General features: G+C 33.6%; 1 protein-coding gene across 1 annotated transcript in view; it reads left to right on the top strand.

Annotated features, from left to right (window-relative positions):
• Positions 1-499: 499 nt before the first annotated feature.
• LOC124104974 (rho GTPase-activating protein 29-like) overlaps positions 500-25,099 on the top strand; it is a 53,830-nt gene continuing 29,230 nt past the window's right edge. Inside the window, 7 exon segments of the mRNA XM_046462045.2 lie at positions 500-561; positions 563-606; positions 609-698; positions 16,210-16,344; positions 21,496-21,592; positions 21,915-21,987; positions 24,945-24,993. Of these exon segments, the coding sequence (XP_046318001.1) occupies positions 500-561; positions 563-606; positions 609-698; positions 16,210-16,344; positions 21,496-21,592; positions 21,915-21,987; positions 24,945-24,993 (550 nt within the window).

Raw genomic sequence — 25,099 nt, 5'->3', positions numbered from 1 at the left:
ATTTTAAAACACATCTCTTTTTTCAGAGTCCATATTTCATCTTTATTCTTGAAGGTGATGTAATAGAGGGAAAATGTGACCTACTAAGTGATGTTTCTGAACAACTTTTACAGTTAAAAAATATTCTGTACCTTAGGAATTGAGGAAGTTAGGGAAGATCTAGATTTAACTCAAATTTCATCATTTATCAGTTGAGAGTCTAGACATATTTTTTTAACCTCTAAACCTCAGATTTCTCACTTGTGAAGTGAAAAGAATGATAGTTTGCATATTGGGCATTGTCAGGATTATGCACTTAGTAAATGGAAGCTATTTTTCATAGTACAGTGTTCTATTCATTTGTTTTTACAAATTAAAAATAGAATACTAAGGTGGAGTGTGGGCAATTTGTGAAGACCTAATATGTTTCCCTGGCTTATGTAGTATTTGTGTTTCTCTTTTTTGTGTTTATTTCTTGCCCCCTTAAGGATTTCAGTTTTTCTGATTATCAAGTGAGGGTATGATTGCTCAGAAAAAGAAAAAGGCCAAGAAAAAACATGTTTGGACATCAGGCCAACTCTCAAGTAACAACTTCTGAAGTGGGGCTCCAGTCCATAAGTTCCAGCTCCACTTTGATCAGGATCACATCAAGGAGGTGGTGAATGATATCAGCAAGTTCACCCATGTGCTGCAGTATTTCAAAGAAGCTATACTTTCAGGTTTGTCCACTATTTACTTTTTCGCATTTTTACTGGATAGGTTGTAAAATTTTAAATGCTACCGTCCCTACAGATAAGTGTGTACACAATGGTAGAAACAGGGTGTTATTCTGCTTTAGTTATTTTATGACTAATTTCCTCCCTAAATGTTTGATGATTACAATGTAAACCATTTTGTAGCCAAATAATTGGGCAGTTGCAGAATGATATTGGCCAAACTGTATTGTTATATTGTGTGCATGTATGAATATGTTACTACAAATCCCATCATTTTGTCCAACTATAATACACCAAAAAGAACAATGGGGGAAAATATGAATAAGAGCAAGAGAAAAATTAAAAAATAGATAATAGTGCAGCACAAAATAAAAATTTTGGTAAGGGTGGAGAAACAAGAGTACCAAAAAAGAAAAATAAGTCTTTGGCTCCAATCAGTTTGTCCAGTACAATTTAAGACCATTGGAATCTAAACCTTCTTGTTATAGGCAGTACAGCACACATTGATTGGTCTTTAATAAGAAAACTGATGTTTACAATGTAGATTGTTGATGCTTTGTCCTTAATTCAGTTTTCTATATTGTTGCCAAATTTAAAATGACTGTATTTGAATGAATTTTTTCCCCCAATATTCAGACTTAATTCTGTTTTGCTGATTGGTAACCTTTTCTTACATTAAGGGACAATCACAGAATTTGTCTAGTCAGAAATAGATAATGGGATTTGTTTATCTTGAAGTAAAGAATTATATATCCCTGACTTCACCTTAGTATCTAAGTCTTTTAATTTTCAGTGTTTCTTTACTATCCAAATTTGATGTCAGTGATAATTAATAGTTAAGAGACAGCTCCTGTTCTTTTGTGATGAGGAGCAGTTCATTTTCATGTTCATAATGTTTATACTTCACTTTCATTGCATTTATACAATAAGGCCCTTCCTCGGCCTTCATAGAAATTTGTGAGATTTCAACAAATCTGTGTGTGTGTGTGTGTGTGTGAGAGAGAGAGAGAGAGAGAGAGAGAGAGAGAGAGAGAGAGAGAGAGATTTCTGCTGTATTCCTTTGGTTAAAACTAGGTACACATTTTGTGCATATTCAAGAGGACAGGAAATAAACTGCCCCTCTTTCCAGGGAATGGTATATGTATATATGAGATATATATATATATAATTTTTTAATGGTTGTTTTCTGATGTGCACTTTGAAAACCAGAATCTAAAAATACATCTCATGCTTACACTAAATTTAAGAGTATATTTCTAACCAAATTATAATGTTCAAGTTGAAATTTCCAAAATAACTGAACTAGAATTGAAGCCTCCAAAAGAGAAAAAAAATGATTATTTTTTTCTGGGCATTGAGGCTCGAACCCAGGGCCTCATGATGCAAGGCAAGTACTCTACCACTGAACAACCTCCCTAGTCCCAAAGCCTCAAATTTTAGTGTTTGAATTTTCCTTAAAGCAGCAGTCACAAATCTTTATATATATATATATATATATATATATATATATATATATATATTCCATATAACATATATGTATACACATGTGTGTATATATATAATATATAGGGGTTTTAAATATTTTTGTTTGTTTAGCATTTAAGAATTGAATATTAAAATGCATAGTTATGAACAAGCCCTGTTACATTGCAATTGATTTTTTTCATTCACACAGTATCCCTCAATTTTATAATATCCCCCAGTTTTTAAATATGGTGAATAGAATTTTCATATAGGTGCCTCCAAATGGTAACACTGAAATTACTTACATATTTCAGGGAATATTCAAAAACATTCACCATACAGTCATTCAAATCCATTAAACCACTCTAATGATCTTTCCATTTTCGGTGATTCTTTTTTTTTTTTTTTTGCAGCTTAGTATTTTTTTTAATATGACAGCAGAATGTATTACAATTCTTATTACATATATAGAGCATCATTTTTCATATCTTTGGTTGTATACATAGTATATTCACACCAATTCGTAATTCATACCTGTACTTCGGATAATAATGATCATCACATTCCACCATCATTAATTACCCCATGCCCCCTCCCTTCCCTTCCAACCCCTCTGCCCTATCTAGAGTTCATCTATTCCTCCCATGCTCTCTCTCCCTATCCCACTATGAATCAGCCTCCTTATATTAAAGAAAACCTTCGGCATTTGGATTTTGGGATTGGCTAACTTCACTTAGCATTATCTTCTCTAACTCTATCCATATCCTGCAAATGCCATGATATTATTCTATTTTATTGCTGAGTAATATTCCATTGTGTATATATGCCACATTTTTTTTTATCCATTCATCTACTGAAGGGCATCTAGGTTGGTTCCACAGTTTAGCTATTGTGAATTGTGCTGCTATAAACATTGATGTGGCTGTGTTCCTGTAGTATGCTGTTTTTAAGTCCTTTGGGTATAGAACAAGGAGAGGGACAGCTGGGTCAAATGGTTCTATTCCCAGTTTTCCAAGAAAATCTCCATACTGCTTTCCATATTGGCTGCACTAGTTTGCAGTCCCACCAGCAGTGTATAAGAGTACCTTTTTCCCCACATCCTTGCCAACACTTATTGTTGTTTGTATGCATAATAGCTGCCATTTTGACTGGAGTAAGATGAAATCTTAAGAGTGGTTTTGATTTGCATTTCTCTAATTCCTAGTGATGATGAACATTTTTTTCATGTATTTGTTGATTGATTGTAAAATCATCTTCTGAGAAGTGTCTCTTCAGGTCCTTGGCCCATTTATTGATTGGGTTATTTATTTATTTGTTTGTTTATTTTTTGGTGTTTAGCTTTTTGAGTTCTTTGTATACCCTAGTAATTAGTTCTGTATCTGATGTGTGAGGGGTAAAGATTTGCTCCCAAGATGTAGGCTCTCTATTCACTTCACAGATTGTTTCTTTTGCTGAGAAGAAACTTTTTAGTTTGAATTCATCCCATTTATTGATTCTTGATTTTTAATTCTTGTGCTATAGGAGTCTTATTAAGGAAGTTGGGGTCTAATCCCACATGATGGAGATTAGGGCCTACTGTTTCTTCTGTTAGAAGCAGGGTCTCTGGTTGTATTCCTAAGTCCTTGATCCATTTTGAGTTGAGTTTTGTTCATGGTGAAAATTTTGTTGTATATGGATTTCCAGTTTTCCCAGCACCATTTGTTAAAGAGGCTATCTTTTCTCCAATGCATGTTCTTAGCACTTTTGTCTAATGTAAGATAATTGTAATTTTGTGGGTTAGTCTCTGTGACCTCTATTCTGTACCATTGATCTACATGTCTGTTTTGCTGCTAATCCATGCTGTCTTTTTTTTTTTTTTTTTACTATAGCTCTGTAGTATAGTTTAATTTCTGGTATAATGATGCTACCCACTTCACTCTTCCTGCTAAGGATTGCTTTAGCTATTCTGGGTCTCTTATTTTTCCAGATGAATGTCATGATTGCTTTTTCTAATTCTATGATGAATGTCAGTGGAATTTTGATCGGAATTGCATTAAATCTGTATAGTGCTTTTGGAAGTATGGTCATTTTGATAATATTAATTCTGTGTATCCAAGAGCAAGGTAGATCTTTCCATATTCTAAAGTCTTTGATTTCTTTCTTTAGGGTTTTATAATTTTCATTATATAGATCTTTCACCTCTTTAGTTAAATTGATTCCCAAGGTGTTTTTGCTTTTGTTTTTGATTTTGGGGGGCTATTGGGAACGGGGGTAGTTTTCCTCATTTCCCTTTCTGACGGTTTGTCACTGATAGGGGGTACCAGAGATTGAATCTGGGAGCACTTAATCACTGAGCCACATTCCCTGTGCCCTCCACTCCACTCCTTTTTTTTTTTTTAATTTATTTTGAGATAGGATCTCACTAAGTTGCCTAGGGTCTCGCTCCGTTGCTAAGGTTAGGTTTGAACTTGAGATCCTCTTACCTGGGCTCCTTGGGGATTACATGCATGTCACTGCACCTGGCTCCAGAGTATGTAAATATTATTAGAAAGAAGTTTCAGTAGGTTGATTTTGAAGTCTAAAATGGATGATTAAATTGTGGAACGGTAACTTGTTATGGAAAATATTCTAAATATGTTAAATATTATACTGGTAACAAAATCCATAGTGAAATGATACATCTGTCCTTTATTTAAAGGAGCATAGTTTTGTAATAAAGATTTGTTCTTAACTGGCTTAATTATTTAAAATTTATTTTTAAGTTTGCATACAGTAAATTTTGTTCATTACTTTTTTAATTTTTAAGGTGAAATTTAAAATGATGTATTCACTGACAAATCATTTACCTGAATTTAGGGCAAAACATGATGTTATTTAATATATCAATGGAAATACATTTTCAATAATATCAATAAGATTTTTAGGTAGGATTTCTGTTTGTTGTTTATTTTCCTTAGGAGTTTTATACCCTTTAAAATCTTCATTTTACATAGATACTCCTTGTTTACCAGATTTTAAATGGTGGTAATTTAAAACAAGTTGAACCACTCCTTATTGGCAAAAAAAAAAAAATTATGAGTTTTAATTTGTGAGTAGATAATTCAGAGAATAGGAAAGAAGAGGATTGGAAGCCAATTCTCAGTGAGAAAAGAGAAAAATGATAATAAGATACAGAAGGAGACTCCCTTTCAGATTAAAGGACAGAAAGGGAAATAAATTTATTTACTGAAATTTAAGTTTAAAAATTTGTGTGGACATTATCCTTTTATTAATAAGCATGCTGGTACTTTAACTTAAATAACAGATGCGTCACTAATAATTGAAAAGCTTATAAATTAATTTTTTTCTTAATATTTATTTTTTTAGATATAGATGGACACAACACAGTGCCTTTATTTTCATGTGGTGCTGAGGATTGAACCCTGGTCCCACCCGTGCTAGGCGAGCGCTCTGCCCCTGAGCCACAATCCCAGCCCCTGTAAATTAATTTTTAAAAACCCAGAAAAACAATTGTTTTGAAAACTCACTCTCATACTAATGAGGTTGATTTTAATGCTTGGTTTTTCAATCATGTTTTAAAAGATACATGTATCCTTCATCAGTATGAATTTTGAATTTAATAAGAATTTGTTTTACCTGTCTTTGGAAGGTTGTTATCCAAATCTGAAAATTAGTATTTAGTTAATTTGAGTGGCTGGAACCTTTTTGTTTTGTTTTCCTTAAGTAAGGAAGTATATATAAACATATAAATGAACCCCATTATGAAAGATGAAGAGAATGCTATATAATAATATGCTTGTGTTTAAGTTTGAGTGTGATTTTCAGCTTCTTGGAGTATCAGACTGTTTCTTATTTACTTAACAGAGTTATTATAAGGATCACATTAGATATAATCTTCAGGCAAACAGTTAAAATGTTTACAATGCTGTAACTCTTTGAGGTAGTATTATTACATACATTTCTATAGACATGAACCATGTGGATTGAGAACTATTCCTGGACTTCTGTATTCAACCATCACAGCAATAAACCGTGGCCAGACAGCAAAGAGCTGTTTCACTGTTCTCTCCGTCTCTCTCTTTTTATTATTTTTTAAAATCTTTTTTAGTTGTAGATGGACACATTACCTTTATTTTATGTATTCATTTTTATGTGGTGTGGGGGATGGAACCCAGTGCCTAACGCATGCTAGGCAAGAGCTTTACCACTAAGGTACAGCCCCAGACCCTCGCTGTTCCCTTTTGGTGTGAAGGAACCTTGTCAAAGATTTGGCCAATACTTTGTCTTTTGCCTTCAAAATTTTGGGCATTATTTATTACCTTTTAATTCACGTCTGTTAGCTCTTAAAAAACTGAAAAGTGGGGTTGGGGTCATGGCCCATTGGTAGAGCACTCACCTTGCACTTGTGATGCACTGGGTTCCATCCTCAGTGACCCATAAAGATAAATAAAGGTATTGTGTCTATCTACAACTAAAAAAAAAAAAAAACTGAAAAGTTAGCCTTTAAGAATAAGCAATGTGGGGGCTAGGGATGTGGCTCAAGCGGTAGCGCGCTTGCCTGGCATGCATGCGGCCTGGGTTCGATCTTCAGCACCACATACAAACAAAGATGTTGTGTCCGCCAAAAACTAAAAAATAAATATTAAAAAATTCTCTCTCGAAAAAAAAAAAGAATAAACAATGTGGATAGACAAGTCACCTTTTGGTCTAATCAGAATACCCTTTTAAATGTATACTTTAATTGTAATGAGGCAGTAATACAAAAAGTCACTTGACTATTGCTTCAGGTGTTAAATGCTACTGTTGAGGCTAGACTTAGATAAGTAGCTTTGTGATTGGTTTATGGTCATATTTTCATTTACTCAAATGAGTTATAGAAATGATCATTCCTGACCCAAAAATCTAAAGTAAAAAACTTTTTTTTTTTTTAATACCATGGCAGTAGGAAAAAAGTTTCCGATTTTAGAGCATTCTGGATTTTCAGACTGGTTTCATGCTGAATTGGTAAAGTCTATGCAAATATTCCAAAATCTAAAATATTTCTGGTTCCAAACATTTTAGATAAGGGATACTCAAGTTTTATATTTGTACATGGTACTTTTTATTTTATAGAATACTTTGCTATGCAAAGAAATTTATTCAATTCCCATAAAGGCAAGTATTTTTAGCCACATTTCACGAGTGATGTGTATGTATAACTAAGATTAGAGGATTTTTGTCAACTTCTTATTGCTGATAAATAATGAACTTATTTGGAGCCCCAGAGATTATTAATACAGAATGGTATATTCTATCCAGGTTATTGCACCTGCTTTACATGGCAGGCACTCTATAAAAGCACTGCTCTGTTTTCATTATTTCACTAGCTAATTCTGTACTCCATGGGGATTATCTAAATTTACGCTGATATGTAGCCATTGGATATACATGACTGTTTAAATTTAATTAAAGTAAAAACTCCTCAGTTGCAGTAGCCACCTTTTACATGCTCAGTAGTACATGATAGCTATCTGTGAGATATCTAAAAACTATGAAATTACTCTATTCTTACTTTGATAATAGGATAAATATTTTGGTAATTCTCTTTCCACTACTTATGTGCAAGGTGAGATTGCTCTGTAGTCTTATACATGTAGCAGATACAGAATTTGAAGTTTCATATCTCTATCCAGTGTCATTAGGTACATTATGAATAATTACAGGGGTAAATCTATGTCTTATATTAAAGTACTGAAGGTATTCACTTAGGCATATATACTTTGTGTTTAATTATTTTCTACTGCCATGGTACTCAAAAAGTTTTTCATTTTAGATTTTTAGGTCCAGAATGATCATTTCTATAACGCATTTGGGTAAATGAAAATATGACCATAAACCAATCACAAAGTTACTTATCTAAGTCTAGCCTCAACAGTAGCATTTAACACCTGATGTAAGTATATATTTAATTATTTGTGCTGTGCAAGTACTAGTTCAGGTTTATGGTTGCTCCCTGAGGAATAATGTGTTCTGAATTTCAAATAACAGATTTATAAACATTCTTCTAGGTTTTCAGTAGTTTAGAAGTATACCTTTGGGACATACCTTACCATTTCCAGGTGGAGTGTCATTCAAGGGAGTTAAAAAAAAATCTCTGAATTTTAAAGGTGCACGTCATTTTAATTAGGCTTGAAGGAATAGTGGAAAATACCTCAGTGCTTGGAAGTATTAATAAGTGCCATTATAAAATGTAGGAAGGAGAACACCAGTCTCATACTTCTTAATGGTTTTCATTTTGATTATGTAATGCTATTTTAAAATGAATTTTAGTGAAAATTGACCACTGTAATTATGGTGCCTTATTTTTCTGTTTTGTTGTTTGTTTTGGGTTTGCCTTTTAAATAGGTAAGAAAGGAAGATAAAAATCTCATCCATTTCAGATAAACTAATTAAGTTCATGGGTTTTTAAAAGTGCTTTCTAACTTTAAAGGCTTATTTTGTAAAACCATAACTTATTTTATAAGTGATAACTTCTGATGAATTCTAGATCCTAGATTTTACAGAACTATAGTTGGAACTTTCTAAAGCAATTTTTAATTTAACAGTAGGAATGAAATGAAAAGCTTAATGCCATTAAATGTTCTGTTATGAGAGATTCTGCTAAAATTTGCACTTTCAATTACTTGTCTTGTAGATTAACTAACTCTGCCCGACTCCAGGGTAAGTTAGGTAAATTTTTTTCCCCAGAAAACTGTATTTACGGTCCCCCAGTAACTAGATAAAGCTGCTGTGCTTCAGGTTTCATTTCCTATAAATTCAAAAATTATTACAGGAAAAAATAGGCGCTTCCTAGCAGTAAGTTCTGATGCTTTTCCCCCTCCTTATTCTTTTCATTGCTCTCCCTAGTTAGATTAAGCTGAATTAACAAGACTGATTTTAAAATTATTGTCAGTATTTTTTAATAAAGGAAAACACAATTTTTTTTCATTTTGTTTACTTAAATATTTCCATGAAATGTTTGCAATATAAACAATGTGGTATTGTATTAATGCATGAGAACCAGACAAATAGAGTTGGCTGATCTGTTTTCACTTGATATGCTGAATGAAGCAGAAAATAAATGACACAAATAGGCAAAGCAGTAATTAAACGGTTACCATATTACAGGGTTAGTAGATAAACATTGGAATATTTTTACTGTTCTAGATGATTGATGTTAAGACTTTGGTTGAATTTCATTATATTCACATCTATAATACCTTTTGTCGTGATGGGCAAAATGTGCAGCTTATGCAATTGAGGGGGAGAAATAAAGAATGACCATGCTCTTTTGCCCTTTTCAGTGCTTTATTCACTCAAATCACTCAATACAATTTCATTCTATAGGTTCTTAATTAATAAAATTACAATCCTTAATGCTGGGCATTTCAATAGACAATCAATTTGCAGCAAAAAATTCTAGATTAATTCTAAGCACTGAAAACACACTTAATCATGACAGGCTCATGACAGACATTCCCTCTGCATGCTAAGCTCAAGTGTCAGATCAAAAGTCTCAAGCCATATGCTTTAAGTCCAGCAGATGCACATTCACTCAGACTGTGGTGACCAGATCAGGAATCAAGGCAGGCTTCTCCTGGGGTGGAGCTGACAGCTGGCTGAGGAGGCGATCATAGGGAGAAGTCCTTTTCTCACCAGAGTCCAGAGGCTGCTGTAGAGTTTGAAAGCAGAGGATCAGGCAGATGAGAAGAGTTGGGATGTCAGTCCAGGTTCTCATCAGGCTCTCCAGCATTAGGGCATCAGTGTCGGCTGGCACTGAGGGGGCAAAATTTATACTAAATTTTGGGGCTTCTGACCACCCCTTTCAATCCCTATCAGCTGCCACTGGGTCTCTCAGTGCCATCATTTACCCTGGGGTTAAAGCATCTAGTCTGGTGGTCCCCACACTGATTTTGTTGCTTCTCACTCTTACCAGAGTGCGGGCAGCATGCCAGAGACTTCACTCAGAGTTTGTCAGGGTAGGGAGAAGTGACTTGTTTGTACCTGAGGGCCATACTGGAGGGCTCCATAGGTGTGCCTGGTGAGACTGAAGGTTTCAAACTGGAGTTTTAAAATGAAATTGCTTAGGCTCAGGCCTAAGGCCATCCTTATACCTTTGTGTAGTATTAATTAAACTTTATTACACTTGCAATGTGGCAACTATGACTTTAAAAACTGACAGGCATAGAAGTATTTTTATAAAATATATGCTTAATGACAATTTTATTTCCAAGTAATTTATTAAGATTTCACATATAAAATGAAATTGGAACTTGAATGTCTCTTTTTCATTAACTAAAACATTGAGGTTTACCTATTTGTTTGTTACTGAGTGTACCTGAGGCACATTTGTTTTCAAGGATACTTAGTTTGAATGGCTTTCAGATTTACTAGTAATAATCATTATTTATATATTAATAATATAAGCAATTTCATTTCTATTAATTTATTTCATATTCACAACAACGTTATAAGGTAAAACAGATATTCTTATCAGTTCTCTCTTACTGTTTATGAATCTGAGATCAGAGAACCCAAGAGTTTTATATATGATTATTTCAAGGCAGTGGTAGATCAAGGATTGGAATCAAGATTTCTTAAAGTCTTTTGTCTTCTAACACTAAGCAGCCATTTTATTCATTATTGGGAAAGAACAGTTACTGCTCTTGCTTTACTCATTGTGTGACTATTTTGTTTTGTTTTGTGGTGACAGGGCAGGAGATATTTAGTGTTGATGAACGAGGTGCTTAAACTTTTTTTTTTAAAAAAGATATTTTTAGTTAGAGACTTCTTGCTTCTTTAAAGATAATTTGAGGTAGCTTTATTCTGTGGGGAAAAGAACATTTGGTAAAAACAGAACCTTTTGTTTTTTAACTTTTTATGGCACAAATGGCTAAGGGCTTGCTAATTTATGAAGTCCCAGGTGAAGTATTATCAGGGTATATTGTATACTGACACCCTAGTAGTCGACCCTTCTGCCCAAATATATAGAAAAGTTTATGAATCTGTGATTAACATTTTATTTAATTGATATATTCATTACCATTGATTTATATAGGCTTCAGAAATATGTTTAATCATAGGAATTTGGGATTTTTTATTTTATAATGCAATTTGTTAGTCTTTCAGAAACAGGTTTCTAAATAACTCAGTTACTGTTTATTAGTAAGTTGTTTTGGAACAACTTCAATATCTTTTTATAAACACTTCTTGTAGGAAAAAGGGAATTTGGTATTTTTTGCGGACAGTTATTGAAGTGTTTTGCAGTAATTTTTAAGAAAACTTTTATCAGACATTCTCATGACAACTGTTAAAAAAATTACTGAGGATCCCAAAGAGTTTTCGTTTGTGTATTTTGTATCTATTACATATTACCTACTATATTAGAGATTAAAACTGAGACAATTTAAGGGTGTTTAATAATTTTAAAATATATTGGTGTCTATATATTTGAGTTCCTTGACTCTGAGAAGGCCAGAATTTATGACCCTGGTTTATTTAGACATTTAGGTCATTAGTGTTTTGTAGTTCTTCCTTAATATCCTATTCTAATTTTTAATATTAGTGGTGGTGGTTAACAATCATTTAAAAATCAAGCTCTTTTGTCCTGAGATTTCAAAATTTGAAAAAACATATTCTTGAGTATTTCTCAAGTATATTAATGTCTGTTGATTTTATTGGGAATATTAGAAATGACTAACTGTTTTCTCTTTGAAGACTATTAATCAGCTTTAGGTCATTATAACAAAGTACAGAAGATAATTTATAAAGAAAAGTTTATTTTTGTTCACAGTCCATTATCATTTAACACCCCCATGGTTTGGGGCCTGTGGAGAGGCAGCACATGGTTGTGGGAGTGCATGGTAGAACAAGTTGAGCTACAGAACAAGAGAGGAGAGGAGAAAGGGGATGGACTGTGATCCCACAGTCTTAAGGATGTATCTATCCCCCGTGACGCAGGCCTTTCCTTCTAAAGATTCCACCACCTTCCAGTAGTGCCATGCTGAGAACCAGTGTGGGCCTTTGGGGAATATTTAGCATCTATACTATTGCACTACCATAGATTAGGTTTCAAAAAGAATCCAGTACAATTCTCTGTGATGATCATCACTCAACCTTGGTTTTGGTAAGTAGCCAGAAATATTAGCATAGACTAGTTTTATAATATAAAGAAGGGACTAGGTTGTACAAAACTATGATTTTACAGTTTTTCCTTAAAACTATCAAGTTGTACTATTTTCCCAGAAGTTTGTTTTATTTCAGTGCTACTGGATTCTATTTTAAAGCCAACCTTTATAACCTATATCTTCTGTTGCTTAAGATAACAGGAACTGCAAATGTTGATAGAGGGCTTACTATGTTCCAGCAACTGTTCTAAGTGCTTTATGTATTTTAATTCATTTAATTTAACAACTCTATGAAGTGACCCTCTTTGTCTTCTCTTTATAGGTGAGGAAAGTAGGCACAGAGAGATTAAGTAACTTGCCCAAGTTTCTCAGCCATGGAGGTAGAATTTGAAGTCAGGGAGTCTGGTTCCAAAGGCTCTCCTTTTTAACCACTGTGCTATATTGGCTTAACTAAGTAAACTTAACACCCACAATTACCAAACCATTGTTTATTTAATTAATAGAGCTCATTAAGCTGGATATTCATATTTCTCCTAAGGATTAAAAATTATAAATGATTTTTTAAAATTAGGTTTGTGGGGAAATGCCAGCTGTACATAAAATTCCTAAAATGTTTGACTGGCTTGTATTTTATTTTTAAAACAGACTTTGTTTTTTAGAACAGTTTTAGATACACAGAAAAATTGAGACAGTATATGGAGTTCTCATATAATCCTATGTCCAGTTTGCCTTATCTTTGTAAGAATTAATGAACCAATTTTGACAGTAACCAACAATAATGCTACCTTTTTATTGAACAAAGTTCATAGTTTATTCAAATTTTCTAGATTTCCCCAAATGTCCTCCCCACCCCCCAAATGTCCTTTTGTCTTCCAGGATCCTGTTATAATACATTTAATGGTCATGTCTCCTTAAGTTCTCCCTGTCTCTTAAATTTCTCATTTTTGGTGAGAAAAGTTTCAAGGAGTACTGCCTAGACATTGTGTAGCATGCCTTTGGTTAGAATTTTCTGATGTTCTCATGATTAGACTGAGGTTGTGAAACATTGGGGGAGAGATTACAGATTTAAAGTGTTGTTTTTTTTTTTCATCACATTATCTCAAGGGTACTTGCTACCAACATGACTTAATATTGTTGTTGTTGACCTTGAGCAACTGTCTTATGTGGTGTTTGTCAACTTCTACAGAGTAAAATTACTGCTTTTATCCTCCTATGCATATGTTACTTTTTTGGAAGAAATCACTATCATACCTCTATGAGGGCAAAGTTATCTACATAAAGTAGTTAGTATTCTTTTACACAAAAGGTTTGTTTTCTCCATTTATTAATTTATTCAGTCATTTATACCAATATGAACATGTGGATATTTATTTTATACTTTAGGTACAACATCGATACTATTTATCACTCCAATGTTCCAGCTTTGGACAGAGGGAACCTTTTCAGTATCCTCCTTTTCCTTCCCCTTCTCCCCCTGATCTGCTGACTCTACTAATCTTTTTATTATTTCAATTAGTACATTTTAATTATATATGTGTGTGTGTGTGTGTGTGTGTGTGTGTGTGTATAAAATCAGGATTCACTGTGGTATGTTCATACACGGACATAGCAAATTTGATAGATTTTGTTCTATAATACTTTTCCCTGCCCTCTCCTCCTCCTTCTCTCCCTCTTCCTTACCTTCTGGAACTACATGATGCTTTTGATTCAGCTTGTATATTTCCTGCCCCTGTCCTAGAATTAGTCATTTCTCAAAGGAGTTCTGATGTCTTTTATTGGCAAATGGTTCAGGAACCAAGATCTGTGTGCTAGGTATGCTTATTGCTACTGGGGTGTCATTTGTTTAGACCCTCTTAGCTGACAGCAAAGAAATACATATGTCTGTGCTGATCCACATGTTCATACACACATATCCATAAATATTTCTATATGTAACCATTTATAGCAAGCCAAACATCAGTTCTTCCTGAAGGTTCCAACTTTAATTCATCACTACCTGGATTATTATATTCTCCTCTCCCTCTTTATTTCTAAATTCCACTCTGTAACAGTGAGATGTCTGGCTTCTACCATGTTATCCATTTATTCACGTTTATGTCCAGTGTACATTTATAATGATGTCAGTTGTAAATCCAATTTCCCATTGAAAAAACTTTTTCAGTTGTAGTACAGTATTTCCTTTGCCATTAGTCTTACTCATTTAATATACTTAGTTCCAGAGTTAATTAGGCTAGTATTTGATCTCCTGTTTTTTTTATTTTCCCCGTCAATAAAATTTGATAGATGAATGAATCAGATTTTTTCCTGGAAGGCACTGTTTTCTCTCTTGCTTCTAGCACTCTATGGACCACTCTGTTGCTTCCCTCTGAATACTCTTTGCCCTGATATACCCAGCTCTTTATCTTGCCTTCCTGGCACCTCCACCCCTTGCTCCTCTTGTTCTACACATTTATTTCACTCTTGATAGTACTGTTAATAAATGGAATAATTTGTTTAATAATTGTCTTCCAACATTTCTGAAAACAAGAATATACGTTTAATTTATAATACCACATTTAATTTTTTTTTTTTTTTTGGTTTTGAAGCTGAACTATTTCAGTAGGGAGGCATTATAAGTAACATTAAGAGCATGGATTCTGGAATTATGTGTGCTAACTTTATAAATTCTGGCTCCACAGTTTAATAACTTGGTAAATGTATATGAGCTTCATTTCTCTCATCTGTACAGTGGAGAATTTCAGGGTTTACAGCTAATAAAATCATGAACATTAAATGGGAAAATATATCTTTTAAGCATTTTTAAGAGTGTCTACCCATATTGAGATTTAGTAAATATTAACCATTATTAAATGCTGTTGCTATGTAAGGTCAAGGAAAGGAGATTTATAGCATAATACTATGTTTAAGATGATTATCTTTTCAAACTTCTGAAGATTTATTATTTCAGAGTCCTAAAGGCAGGTTGATAATACATACTGGTTTGCCTGGGATGATAATCCAGAATATGCCTGTTATGCTAGCATGATTATGAAGAGCATCCTCCTTTTACTCACTAAAGTATTTTGGTTTGGGAAAATTATATGGTCACTTACTTTGGGGGGGTTATAAAACTCTTATCTGCATCCCTCTGGCAGGGGTGGTATAGCACAGGAGGCTAGGATTAGACTAGTAGGTCCTGGGAAATGTGCACATCTAAGAGGGTAGCACTGCTTTGCTCCAGCTGCTGAAGAAGGTAGAAGGCCTGGTATAATACAATCTTGTTTTTTTTTTTAGAGTAGGCAGAAATCTGGAAAATTTAAAATGGTCACCCAATTTTTCATCATTAGCAACTAATTAAATTTTTCTAAACAACACAAAACTTCATTAAAATATCAATGCATTAGATCATATGTAATTTATATTGAATTTTTTAAATATACAGGTCAAATGATGGTCCTTACATATAGCCTCAGAGTTACTGTTCCCAATAACTGATAATTCCTCAATGGAAAGAATTAACTCTAATGTAGAAACTGAACATGTATTTTTAAAACATTAGTTATGTAAACATCAAACTTTATAGGACTCTTAATGTAGTTATCACATATATTAAATATATGATAGTAAAAACTGTAAGACAGGAAATACCTTATATGATTTTTTGAGGGAATATCTGGAGAGCATATGTAGACTGAGAAAACTGAAAAGGGTAGTGATAAATTGACCATAATTGTGAAAGTCTTTGAAACCCTTAATGAATTAAAATGACTAAGAATTTTCTGAAGGCAACATAACTGCAATAGTAGAATTAGAAGTGAATGTGTAGTAGGCAACAATTGTGGGATGCTTTCTAATGCCTTTCACTTGAAATGTGTTTCATGTGATCTTTTGTAGCTTAGATTTTTCAGAACTTTTCTTTGGAAACAATTTTTTTTTCCTTTTTTAAGACTGTTTTAAACAATTAATTCTTATACGTCTGGATGAGCTTCTCCATGTTTTAAAGTCTGTAATGAGTAAGCATCAGAACCTCAATTCTGTCGATCTTCAAAATGCTGCAGAAATGCTTACTAGAAAAGTGAAAGGTAAGGATGATATATTAAAAGTGGGTAGCTGTGGGCAAAAAGGCTCCATTGAGACATTTTGTTTCATAATGTATAACCATTTCCTCTGATGGCATTTGTATGAGGTTTAGCAATAAAGAGTTATGTATACTTGGATATTTAGATACCTCCAGTAAGTCACACCTACAGCTTTCCTTCTCTTAAAAGTGTAAACTTTACTTGACAATGAACACTGTAAAACTACTAACTTGAACTATACAACTGATACTTAAAATTTGAACTTTATGAATGAGTTCATGATATTTTGAGGTAGTTAATTAGTGTACAAGTATCTTTGTTATGTTAGAACAAGTGGTGTTTAAAAATGTTCAGTTGTAGCAATTCCAGTTTGTAAAAGGAACCAAGTGGAGAACAAGGCTTATAAGATTTGAAAATGAAAATTGTATGAAAAGTTTATTGTGTGTGTGTGTTTGTGTATGTGCACACTCATAGCATATGTATGCTAACACAGTCAAGAATTGAGACTTTCCAGTTAAATGACTTACCACTCAAAATTGTTAAAATTATTCTGGGCTGCAACATATAAGAATTGAGAGTGAAGGAAGTATTTAGGTCAGTTAGGAGATTGTTAGAAGTAATGGGCAAGATAAGGATTGAAGGTCTGATTTAAGGCAGACACTGGGATGTGGTAGTGGTAGGTTGTTGATTGTTGTCTAGAGGGGATGGATGTCAATTAACAAAAACAAGACAAGTTGAACATATTAGGGGTTATGGAGAAGTTTGGAGTTGAAGGTGTGGACTTGGGAATTGATGTATGGGTGGTAGACAATTTTAAGTGGGGAAAGTGGGTAGCTTCTCTTGTGGCTTTTAAAAATATGCCTAATAACCAAATTTGTTTTAAATGGATTGTTTACAAGTGCCATTTGACTCAGGAAAATTTGTGTCTATAGATAGTAAAATTTCCATGCTTGGAAATAGCGACCTAGTTCAATTGTTGTCAGTGGCTACTGTGTGCAGTCAGGATGTCCTGGGGAAGAGGTGCCTTGTAGTTGGTGTCCACATTCCAGAAGGAGTCAATTAGAGAGAGAGAGAGAGAGAGAGAGATCTCAGTTGCCTTAGAGATTTTTTTATGTCTTTGAGGTCAAGTAATCTTTTGAATATCATTTCCCACGATGACTGTTGTTGGGATTGTTACTGGTTTACTTTTGCATTGGGTGAAACTTAAAAGGGGAAGATTACTTGTGAAATTTACTTTCAGCAAGAATTGTGAGACTAGAAAACTTTAAAAAACTGTTCTTTGGGGTAGGCTTACGTGTTTTTAAATAAGACCTTCCTCTTTGTCTCTACTCCTAATGTTGAAGCACCCTAAAAATATATTGATATTGTAAATGAAAAATATTCAGTGATCTGCAAAATGGAGATAAGAGCTTATTTAATGCTTTGATTTAATGGTAATTTAGTTTTGAAAACCCAGAAAGGCAAGGTATAGGTGAAAACCATTTTTTTAATGTCTACCCTGTGCCAAGCAATCTAAGTGCTTTGCATATTTCAGTCTTTGCAAAAACCTGTAAATATATATTTTTGTTATGCTTATTTTAGAGAGAAATATTAAGAAAAACTCCTGTAGGATAAAAAAAAGCTGTAAAAGTTTGAAGGTCATTTAGATCATTTAGTCTTAACCCCCTGATTACATTTTAAAAAACAGCAGTGACCTAAGCAATTGACTTATTTGGTGTTCTTACCCATCAGATGCATTTTTCAAATTTGCAGATAAAGACATTTTCAGAACTCAGGAATTTATGCTGTATTTAGTATTTTCATTTATTTAGGTCAATTTTAATAGTGCCCTTGTTCGCTATTATTGAGGTCAAGTAATCTTTTGAATATTATTTCCCATGATGACTGTCGTTACATGGGATTGTTAATTGTATATAAATGAAAAGGAGGTTTTATTTAGGTTTTTCATGTTCAGTATTTTGCCCTTCATTTATAAAGGCAATCATTATATTATAATTATACCTCCAAGACTATAGAAGTTTCATGTTTTCTTTCTGTTCTTCAAACTTGATTCTTTCATTATGCAGTTCATTCACACAAGTAAATACAAATTGTAGGAGAGGGTGTTCACCAGTGAACATTTTTTTTAAATTTCAGCCTCTTTGCCTACCCATATCTTTCCCTAGATAAGTAATAACTACTACTGCTTTTTTTTTTTTGCATCTTTCCAGAGATATATTACATATATACAAGCCTCTACATGTGGGTCTCATTAAATTCTGACAAATGCATATTTCTGTGAAAACATCATCATAGACATGGTAATGTTTACTCCCCTTATAATTCTCCACCTCCTCTTTCACAAATTTTGATGTTTTGTTTTTGTTTTCATTTAGTTCAAAATACTATCTAATTTCTCTTCTTCTTTGACACATGGGTTTTTCAGAAGTTTGGATATTTAATTTTCTGATATTTGGGAATTTCACAGAGATCTTCTATTATTTATTCCTGATTTAATTCCAGGTAGTCACAGAATGTGTTTTGTCTGATATGAATACTTTCAAACTCAGTGTGAGACATGTTTTATGGCCCATAATATGGCCTGTGTTGGTAAACATTCATTTGAAAAGAACATGTGTTTGCTGTCAGTAGTTGGAGTGCTCTATAATTGTCTGTCTTATCAAGGTGGTTGATAGTATCATTCAGATCTTCCTACCCTTACTCATTTTCCATCTGTGTGTTCTGTCAGTTGCAGGGAGGGCTATTGAAATCTCTGCTATCACTATGAGTTTCTCAATTTCTTGTTGCAGCTCTATCAGTTTTTGCTTCATGCATTTTGAAACTCTGTTTATTGGATACATAAATGTATAGAATTGTTAGGTCTTCTTGATGACCTGACTCCTTCATAATTATAAAATCATGTCCATCTGTGTCCCCCCTGCCCCACCCCCTGTAATTTCCTTTGCTTGAGAATCTACATTGTATAATATTAGGCAATAAAGTGGGGCAGTTGTAAGCTTACCATGGTGTTTCTTGTTTGTCAGGGACTACTGTTCTTTATTGCCAGATAATCCAGTGTCTTGAAAAATGTTGTTTCTTAAATTTTATACAGGTTTTTTTCCAGTTGTTTCAGGCTTAATTATAACCAGTTTCTTGGCCCAAACAGAAGTTTTTAGAATATTTTTTAAATTGCTTGCACTGATTGTGAAGTTTTCCTTTTTGTTTGTATTAGGGATATTTAGAAGAATATAATGAAATGTGTGGATTCCCCCCTCACCCCCCCACAAATCTACAAAGGTTTATACATGTAAAATCTGATTGTAATTTCATGGAGTTTATAGACTTGAGGTTAATTCATCCCAATTTAAGAGTCCTTGCTTTCCAACTCTATTTGCCTATTTAGAATCACCTGAGAGAGCTTTTGAAAAAAATATCTGTGCCTTACTCCAGAAATTTTTTTTTTTTGGTACCAAGGATTGAACCCAGGGGTGTTTAACCACTGAGCCAGATCCCCAGACCTTTTTTATATTTTATTTAGAGACTTCAAATCTGAATCTTTGGTGATGGAGCTGACTTTGTTTTTAAAACTCTCCATCCAAGATTTAAAACGATTGGTAAAACAGAGGATGGCTTCTTCTCCACATGGTTTGTCTACCTGCACCTTACTGGTATGGATACTAGAGAGAATAGGATACACAGAACCATTTCCTCCTTATTACCAGTCTGAGTAGCATGGTTTATTAACTTAAAAAGAGAAAATCCAATTCCACCTTCAGAGTTTGTCTTAGTAAATTGTATTCGAGCTTTTATCAAGAGTGCATACAGAAGTTAAAACTCATTTTGTTGTTTCATAATTTGCATTAACAAAGGGCAAAATGTTTCTTTATAAACAAAAGACACCCAAAAGACTTAAAAACAGCATACTACAAGGACACAGCCACATCAATGTTTATAGCAGCACAATTCACAGTAGCTAAACTGTGGAGCCAACCTAGATGCCCTTCAGTGGATGAGTGGATTAAAAAAAAAAGTGGCATATATACACAATGGAATATTACTCAGCAATAAAAGAGAACAAAATCATGGCATTTGCAGGTAAATGGATGGCACTGGAGAAGATAATGCTAAGTAAAGTTAGCCAATCCCAAAAAAACAAATGCTGAGTGTTTTCTCTGATATAAGGAGGCCGACTCATAGTGGGATAGGGAGTGGGGTAGCATGGGAGGAATAGATGAATTCTAGAGAGGGCAAAGGGGTGGGACGGAAAGAAAGGGGCCAGGGGATTAGCAAGGATGGTGGAATGTGATAGACATCATTATCTAAAGTACATGTATGAAGACATGAATTGGAGATATGAAAAATTGTGCTATATATGTGTAATAAGAATTGTAATGCATTCCACAGTCATTATTTTTTTAATCAATAATAAATAAATAAATGACAGCTCTATGTCAATTAACATAGATCTCAGGGACCCAGAGCCTATCATGAGCAATAAAACTATGAAAAAATAGGAATTTAAATTCTCTAAAGCACAGAATTTTTTAAAAATGTGATATGTTGTATTATAGGTTTTATATAGATTTAAATGTGTATAAAATTTCAGTTATTGGTGGCTCATAGTAAATATGTGCTTCCTGTTGATTTCATTGAGCCACAGTGTCTTTAACCCCAGAAAGCAGTAAGCAAGAGAAAATAGCACAAAACACTCTTTTTAAAATATTTTTAATTGTAGGTGGACACAATACCTTTATTTTATTTTTTTTATGTGATGCTGAGGATCAAACCCAGAGCCTCACACATGCTAGGCAAGTGTTATACCACTGAGCCACAACCCCAGCTCAATACAGAACACTCTTCATGAAGAGGTCTGGTGTAACGGACTCTGACTTTAAGACAGATTGATTTCACATTAAGTCATTTTTTTATATGTGTCAAAAATATTTAAAGCATAGAGTTAGGGAGTTTAGAAACCAACTACTTTCATGCAAACTGATTTTTTTATGATTTCCTGAGTGAATACCTGGACATCTGATTGATTTTGTATATTATCCCTTTCAATTTCTGAATCTTTTAATGAAATAATGGTCAGATTTTAAAGGATTAAATGATTTTGTGTGAATCTAGTTCCAAATATTTTCTCCCTCATTTATTGTAAGCAACCATTCCTTGTAGCTGTGAATTTCACAGAAGTTAATGAAGACAACAAAAACGATCTATTCCGAGAAGTGTATTCTTCAACTGAAACATTGGCATTTACCTTTAGGAATATGTAAGTAGAGGACTGTCATTAAGTGTGTTCCAGTATATTGCATGTACAATCCATAGAAACTGAAGTATTAACTGTAGTGACTTATTATCACAACTCTGAAAAAGACACATCCTGTGTTGCTCTATTTAATGTATTTGGAGGTGTCTTTATAGCTATTTAGAAGCAACATCCATTTGCAAATGACTGATTCATGTGAATAGATTTCTAGGAGTTTTTCATCAGGTTCTTACTTAAAACAGATTGTCCTCAATAACATGATTGTAAAGCCTATGACAAAGAAGCATAATAATATTCTTTTCTTTTCCTTAACCTCCCTGGATAGCTTTACAAACTTCCTTATGGAAGATGTGGGCAATGACGCATTGTTACAACTGCCTGTTTCTCAGGAAAATAAGGTAGGCTGTTTGTGTCAGAGTGAATCCTTTAATGTTTTTAACCAAGTATTTCCTAATCTTAGAATTACTCCTTCATTGTTAAGTTTATAAATTACCGTATTATGGTAAGAAAACCAGACCAATTCATTAAAAATGTGAGAATATGATCAGTTTCTAGAGCAATAATTTGGTAATACTTTTTAAGTGGACTGAACCATTAAAAGAGCATGCCTGATAATTTATAACGTATGGTATAAAGCCTAAAATTTTAGAAAGGATTTTTTTTTAACCTTTTTTTCCCTACTGATTTTGACATAGATCTTGAGAGAGACTGATGAAACTTGGGGGGTGGAGGAGGAAGAAAACTGGGAAAAGTGAGGAAGGTGGTAAGCTCACATATCATACTTTTTTTTTTTTTTTTTTTTTTTTTGGCCAGGACACTTGTTATCTCTGTAGGTCTTAATTCTCCCAACTAGCATCTCTATACTTTTGTCATAGGATTGGGGTTATGATTTCTAATTGGAAAAAAAAATAAATATATTTGGAATATTAAAACATGAGGAATGTATGGAGAATGTTTTCTTAAAGATCTATAATATGGAATATTTTCAGTTGACTGATTATTTTTTTACTTAATGAAAGATATTTAAACATACTCCCTCAGGGACATGTGTTGATAATTCCTGTTAAGAATGATCTGATCCATTAACAAGACCTCTATCTCAAAATTTTTTTTGAAAAATGGCTGGAGCTGTGGCTCAGTGGTTAAGCACCCCAGGGTTTAAGCCCTGGTACTACAACAAAAAAGAGGATTGATCAGATCCAAAAAGGATTTCAACAAATGTACCAGGTACTTGTATTATATCAAAATAATATAAAAACTTAAGCTGGTGTGGTGGTGCATGCCTATAATCCTAGCAGTTCAGAGGCTGAGGCAGGAGGAGTGCAAGTTCAAAGCCAGCCTCAGCCTTAGTAAGACCCTGTCTCAAAATAAAATAAACAATAAGGCAAGGTGGTGTATGCCTGTAATCCCAATGGTTTGTGAGGCTGAGGCAGGAAGACTGGGAGTTCAAAGCCAGCCTCAGCAATTTACCAAGGCCCTAAGCAACTCAGTGAGACCCTGTCTCTAAATAAAATACAGAAAAGGGTTAGGGATGTGCCTCAGTGCTTAAGTACCCCAAGGTTCAATCTCTGGTACCCCCAGCCCCCAAAAAGAAAACCTTAATATCTTTCTTGATGATACAAAATATGAACATAAATGCTTAAGGCACTTGGTACACGTATTGCAAACATGATTAGGAATGTTTCTAAAATCATCCATTGATAAATGGAGAATAAGGAAGAGTCTTAAAATTGTCAAGTATTTTACTGTTATACATGTTTCTTCCTCAATTTTACCTTTTAAAATTGTTACTGATTCTTCAGAAAATAAAACATTTTATGTATGTAGCAAAGCTCTGAACAACTTAAATTTTAGGTATGAATCATATTTCCTATTCCTGCTTCTCTAATGTGGACACATACAATATGACCTTTATTAGGAATTTACTTTTCCCCTTTTTTAAAAATTTTGTGCCTTGTCTTTCCTTTTTGGAAGTTTTAATTTTCCCTAGAGATTAAGATTAAAAAACTCATGATGATATAATCCTAATAATAAAATTACATTGTTTGATGAAGGTTTTTGAAAAATACACTTTAAAAATAATAGCCACAATTCATTTTAATAGTGCTTACTATGTACCCTCTGCTGTGCTAATAACATTACATCATCTTAATTCTTAAAACAGCCTTATGAATATAGTGTTCTTATCCCTTTTTTATAGAAGGGCAAACTAAAGTTAGGTGAGTTTAAATGTGTAATCCCATGTCATAGAGCGAATAATGGAGCTAGACTTGAGAACCCAGGTCTTTTTGATCCCTTTTGCATTGAATCCCTACATACCTTATATTACCCAACCAAGAAGATCAAATTTGTTTAAGATTTAATGATTTGGGGGCTGGAGTTGTGGCTCAGTGGTATAGTGCTCACCTAGCATGTACGAGGCCCTGGGTTTGATCCTCAGCACCACATAAAAATAAATAAATAACTAAAGGTATTGTGTCCAACTACAACTAAAAAATAAATATTAAAAAAATTTAACAATTTTGATAGATGTAGTTTTCTAGCCCTGCTAATATGGTAGCCACTAGTCACATCTAGTTCTTTAAATTTAATTAATAATTGAATAAAAGTAAAAATTTGCTTCTTAGTCATGTTAGATACCTTTAAAATGTTCAAGTAAGTAGCTACAGTGTAGTTAATAACTACCATATAGGATATTACATATACAAAACTTTTGCATCTTTACAGAAAGTTCTGTGCTCAGCTGTCCAATAAACTTTCAAGGATATGCTTATCATATAATAAAATGGTAAAAGATGGCTGGACAAGGCAGATCTATATCTTCTATTTAGATAGCAATATATTTACATCACTTCTTGGACTTCCTAATATTTGGGGGATATGCAGAATTTAAAGTTTTGCGTAGGGGCTGGGGATGTGGCTCAAGCGGTAGCGCGCTCACCTGGCATGCGTGCGGCCCGGGTTCGATCCTCAGCACCACATACAAACAAAGATGTTGTGTCCACCGAGAACTAAAAAATAAATATTAAAATTCTCTCTCTCTCTCTCTCTCTCTCTCTAAAAATAAATAAATAAATAAATAAAGTTTGCGTAGATTCATGCATGTTAACTAATGCTGTTATTAAACAATGTGATTGTTCATTCTTGGATCTTAAAAACTACTGTGGTAAAAGTAATTCTTAGAAAGTGTTCTGGTATTTAAACAGACTTCTCAGGCCCTTTGAAAGGTTTTAAATACTTGAAATTCTTTAGCAGTAATTATGCCAAAGTAACAAATTGGAGTGAAAAATTTCTGAAGCAGAGATTTGTTGTCTTCTGTACTAATCGTAAATTTGTTTTCTTCCATGTTGTAAAGTCTTTAGAAAACATTTCTGTGGGCTCAGTGGAGTCATCCAATGGAAAAGGTAATACTCAACGTACTTATAAGTTTTGTCAAACATTTTGTAGTTTCTTTCACTAAGTGTTCTGGGTTACTTAATCTCTTCTTGATTAGTAACCAAGTGTACCTAA

This window comes from Marmota monax, unplaced genomic scaffold (genome assembly GCF_021218885.2).
Source record: "Marmota monax isolate L192 unplaced genomic scaffold, Marmota_monax_Labrador192_F-V1.1 WCK01_AAM20220418_F8-fsc00070, whole genome shotgun sequence".
Taxonomy (NCBI): domain Eukaryota; kingdom Metazoa; phylum Chordata; class Mammalia; order Rodentia; family Sciuridae; genus Marmota; species Marmota monax.
The sequence above is the reverse complement of the archived record's forward strand: the minus strand, read 5'-3'. Positions and strand labels throughout refer to the sequence as shown.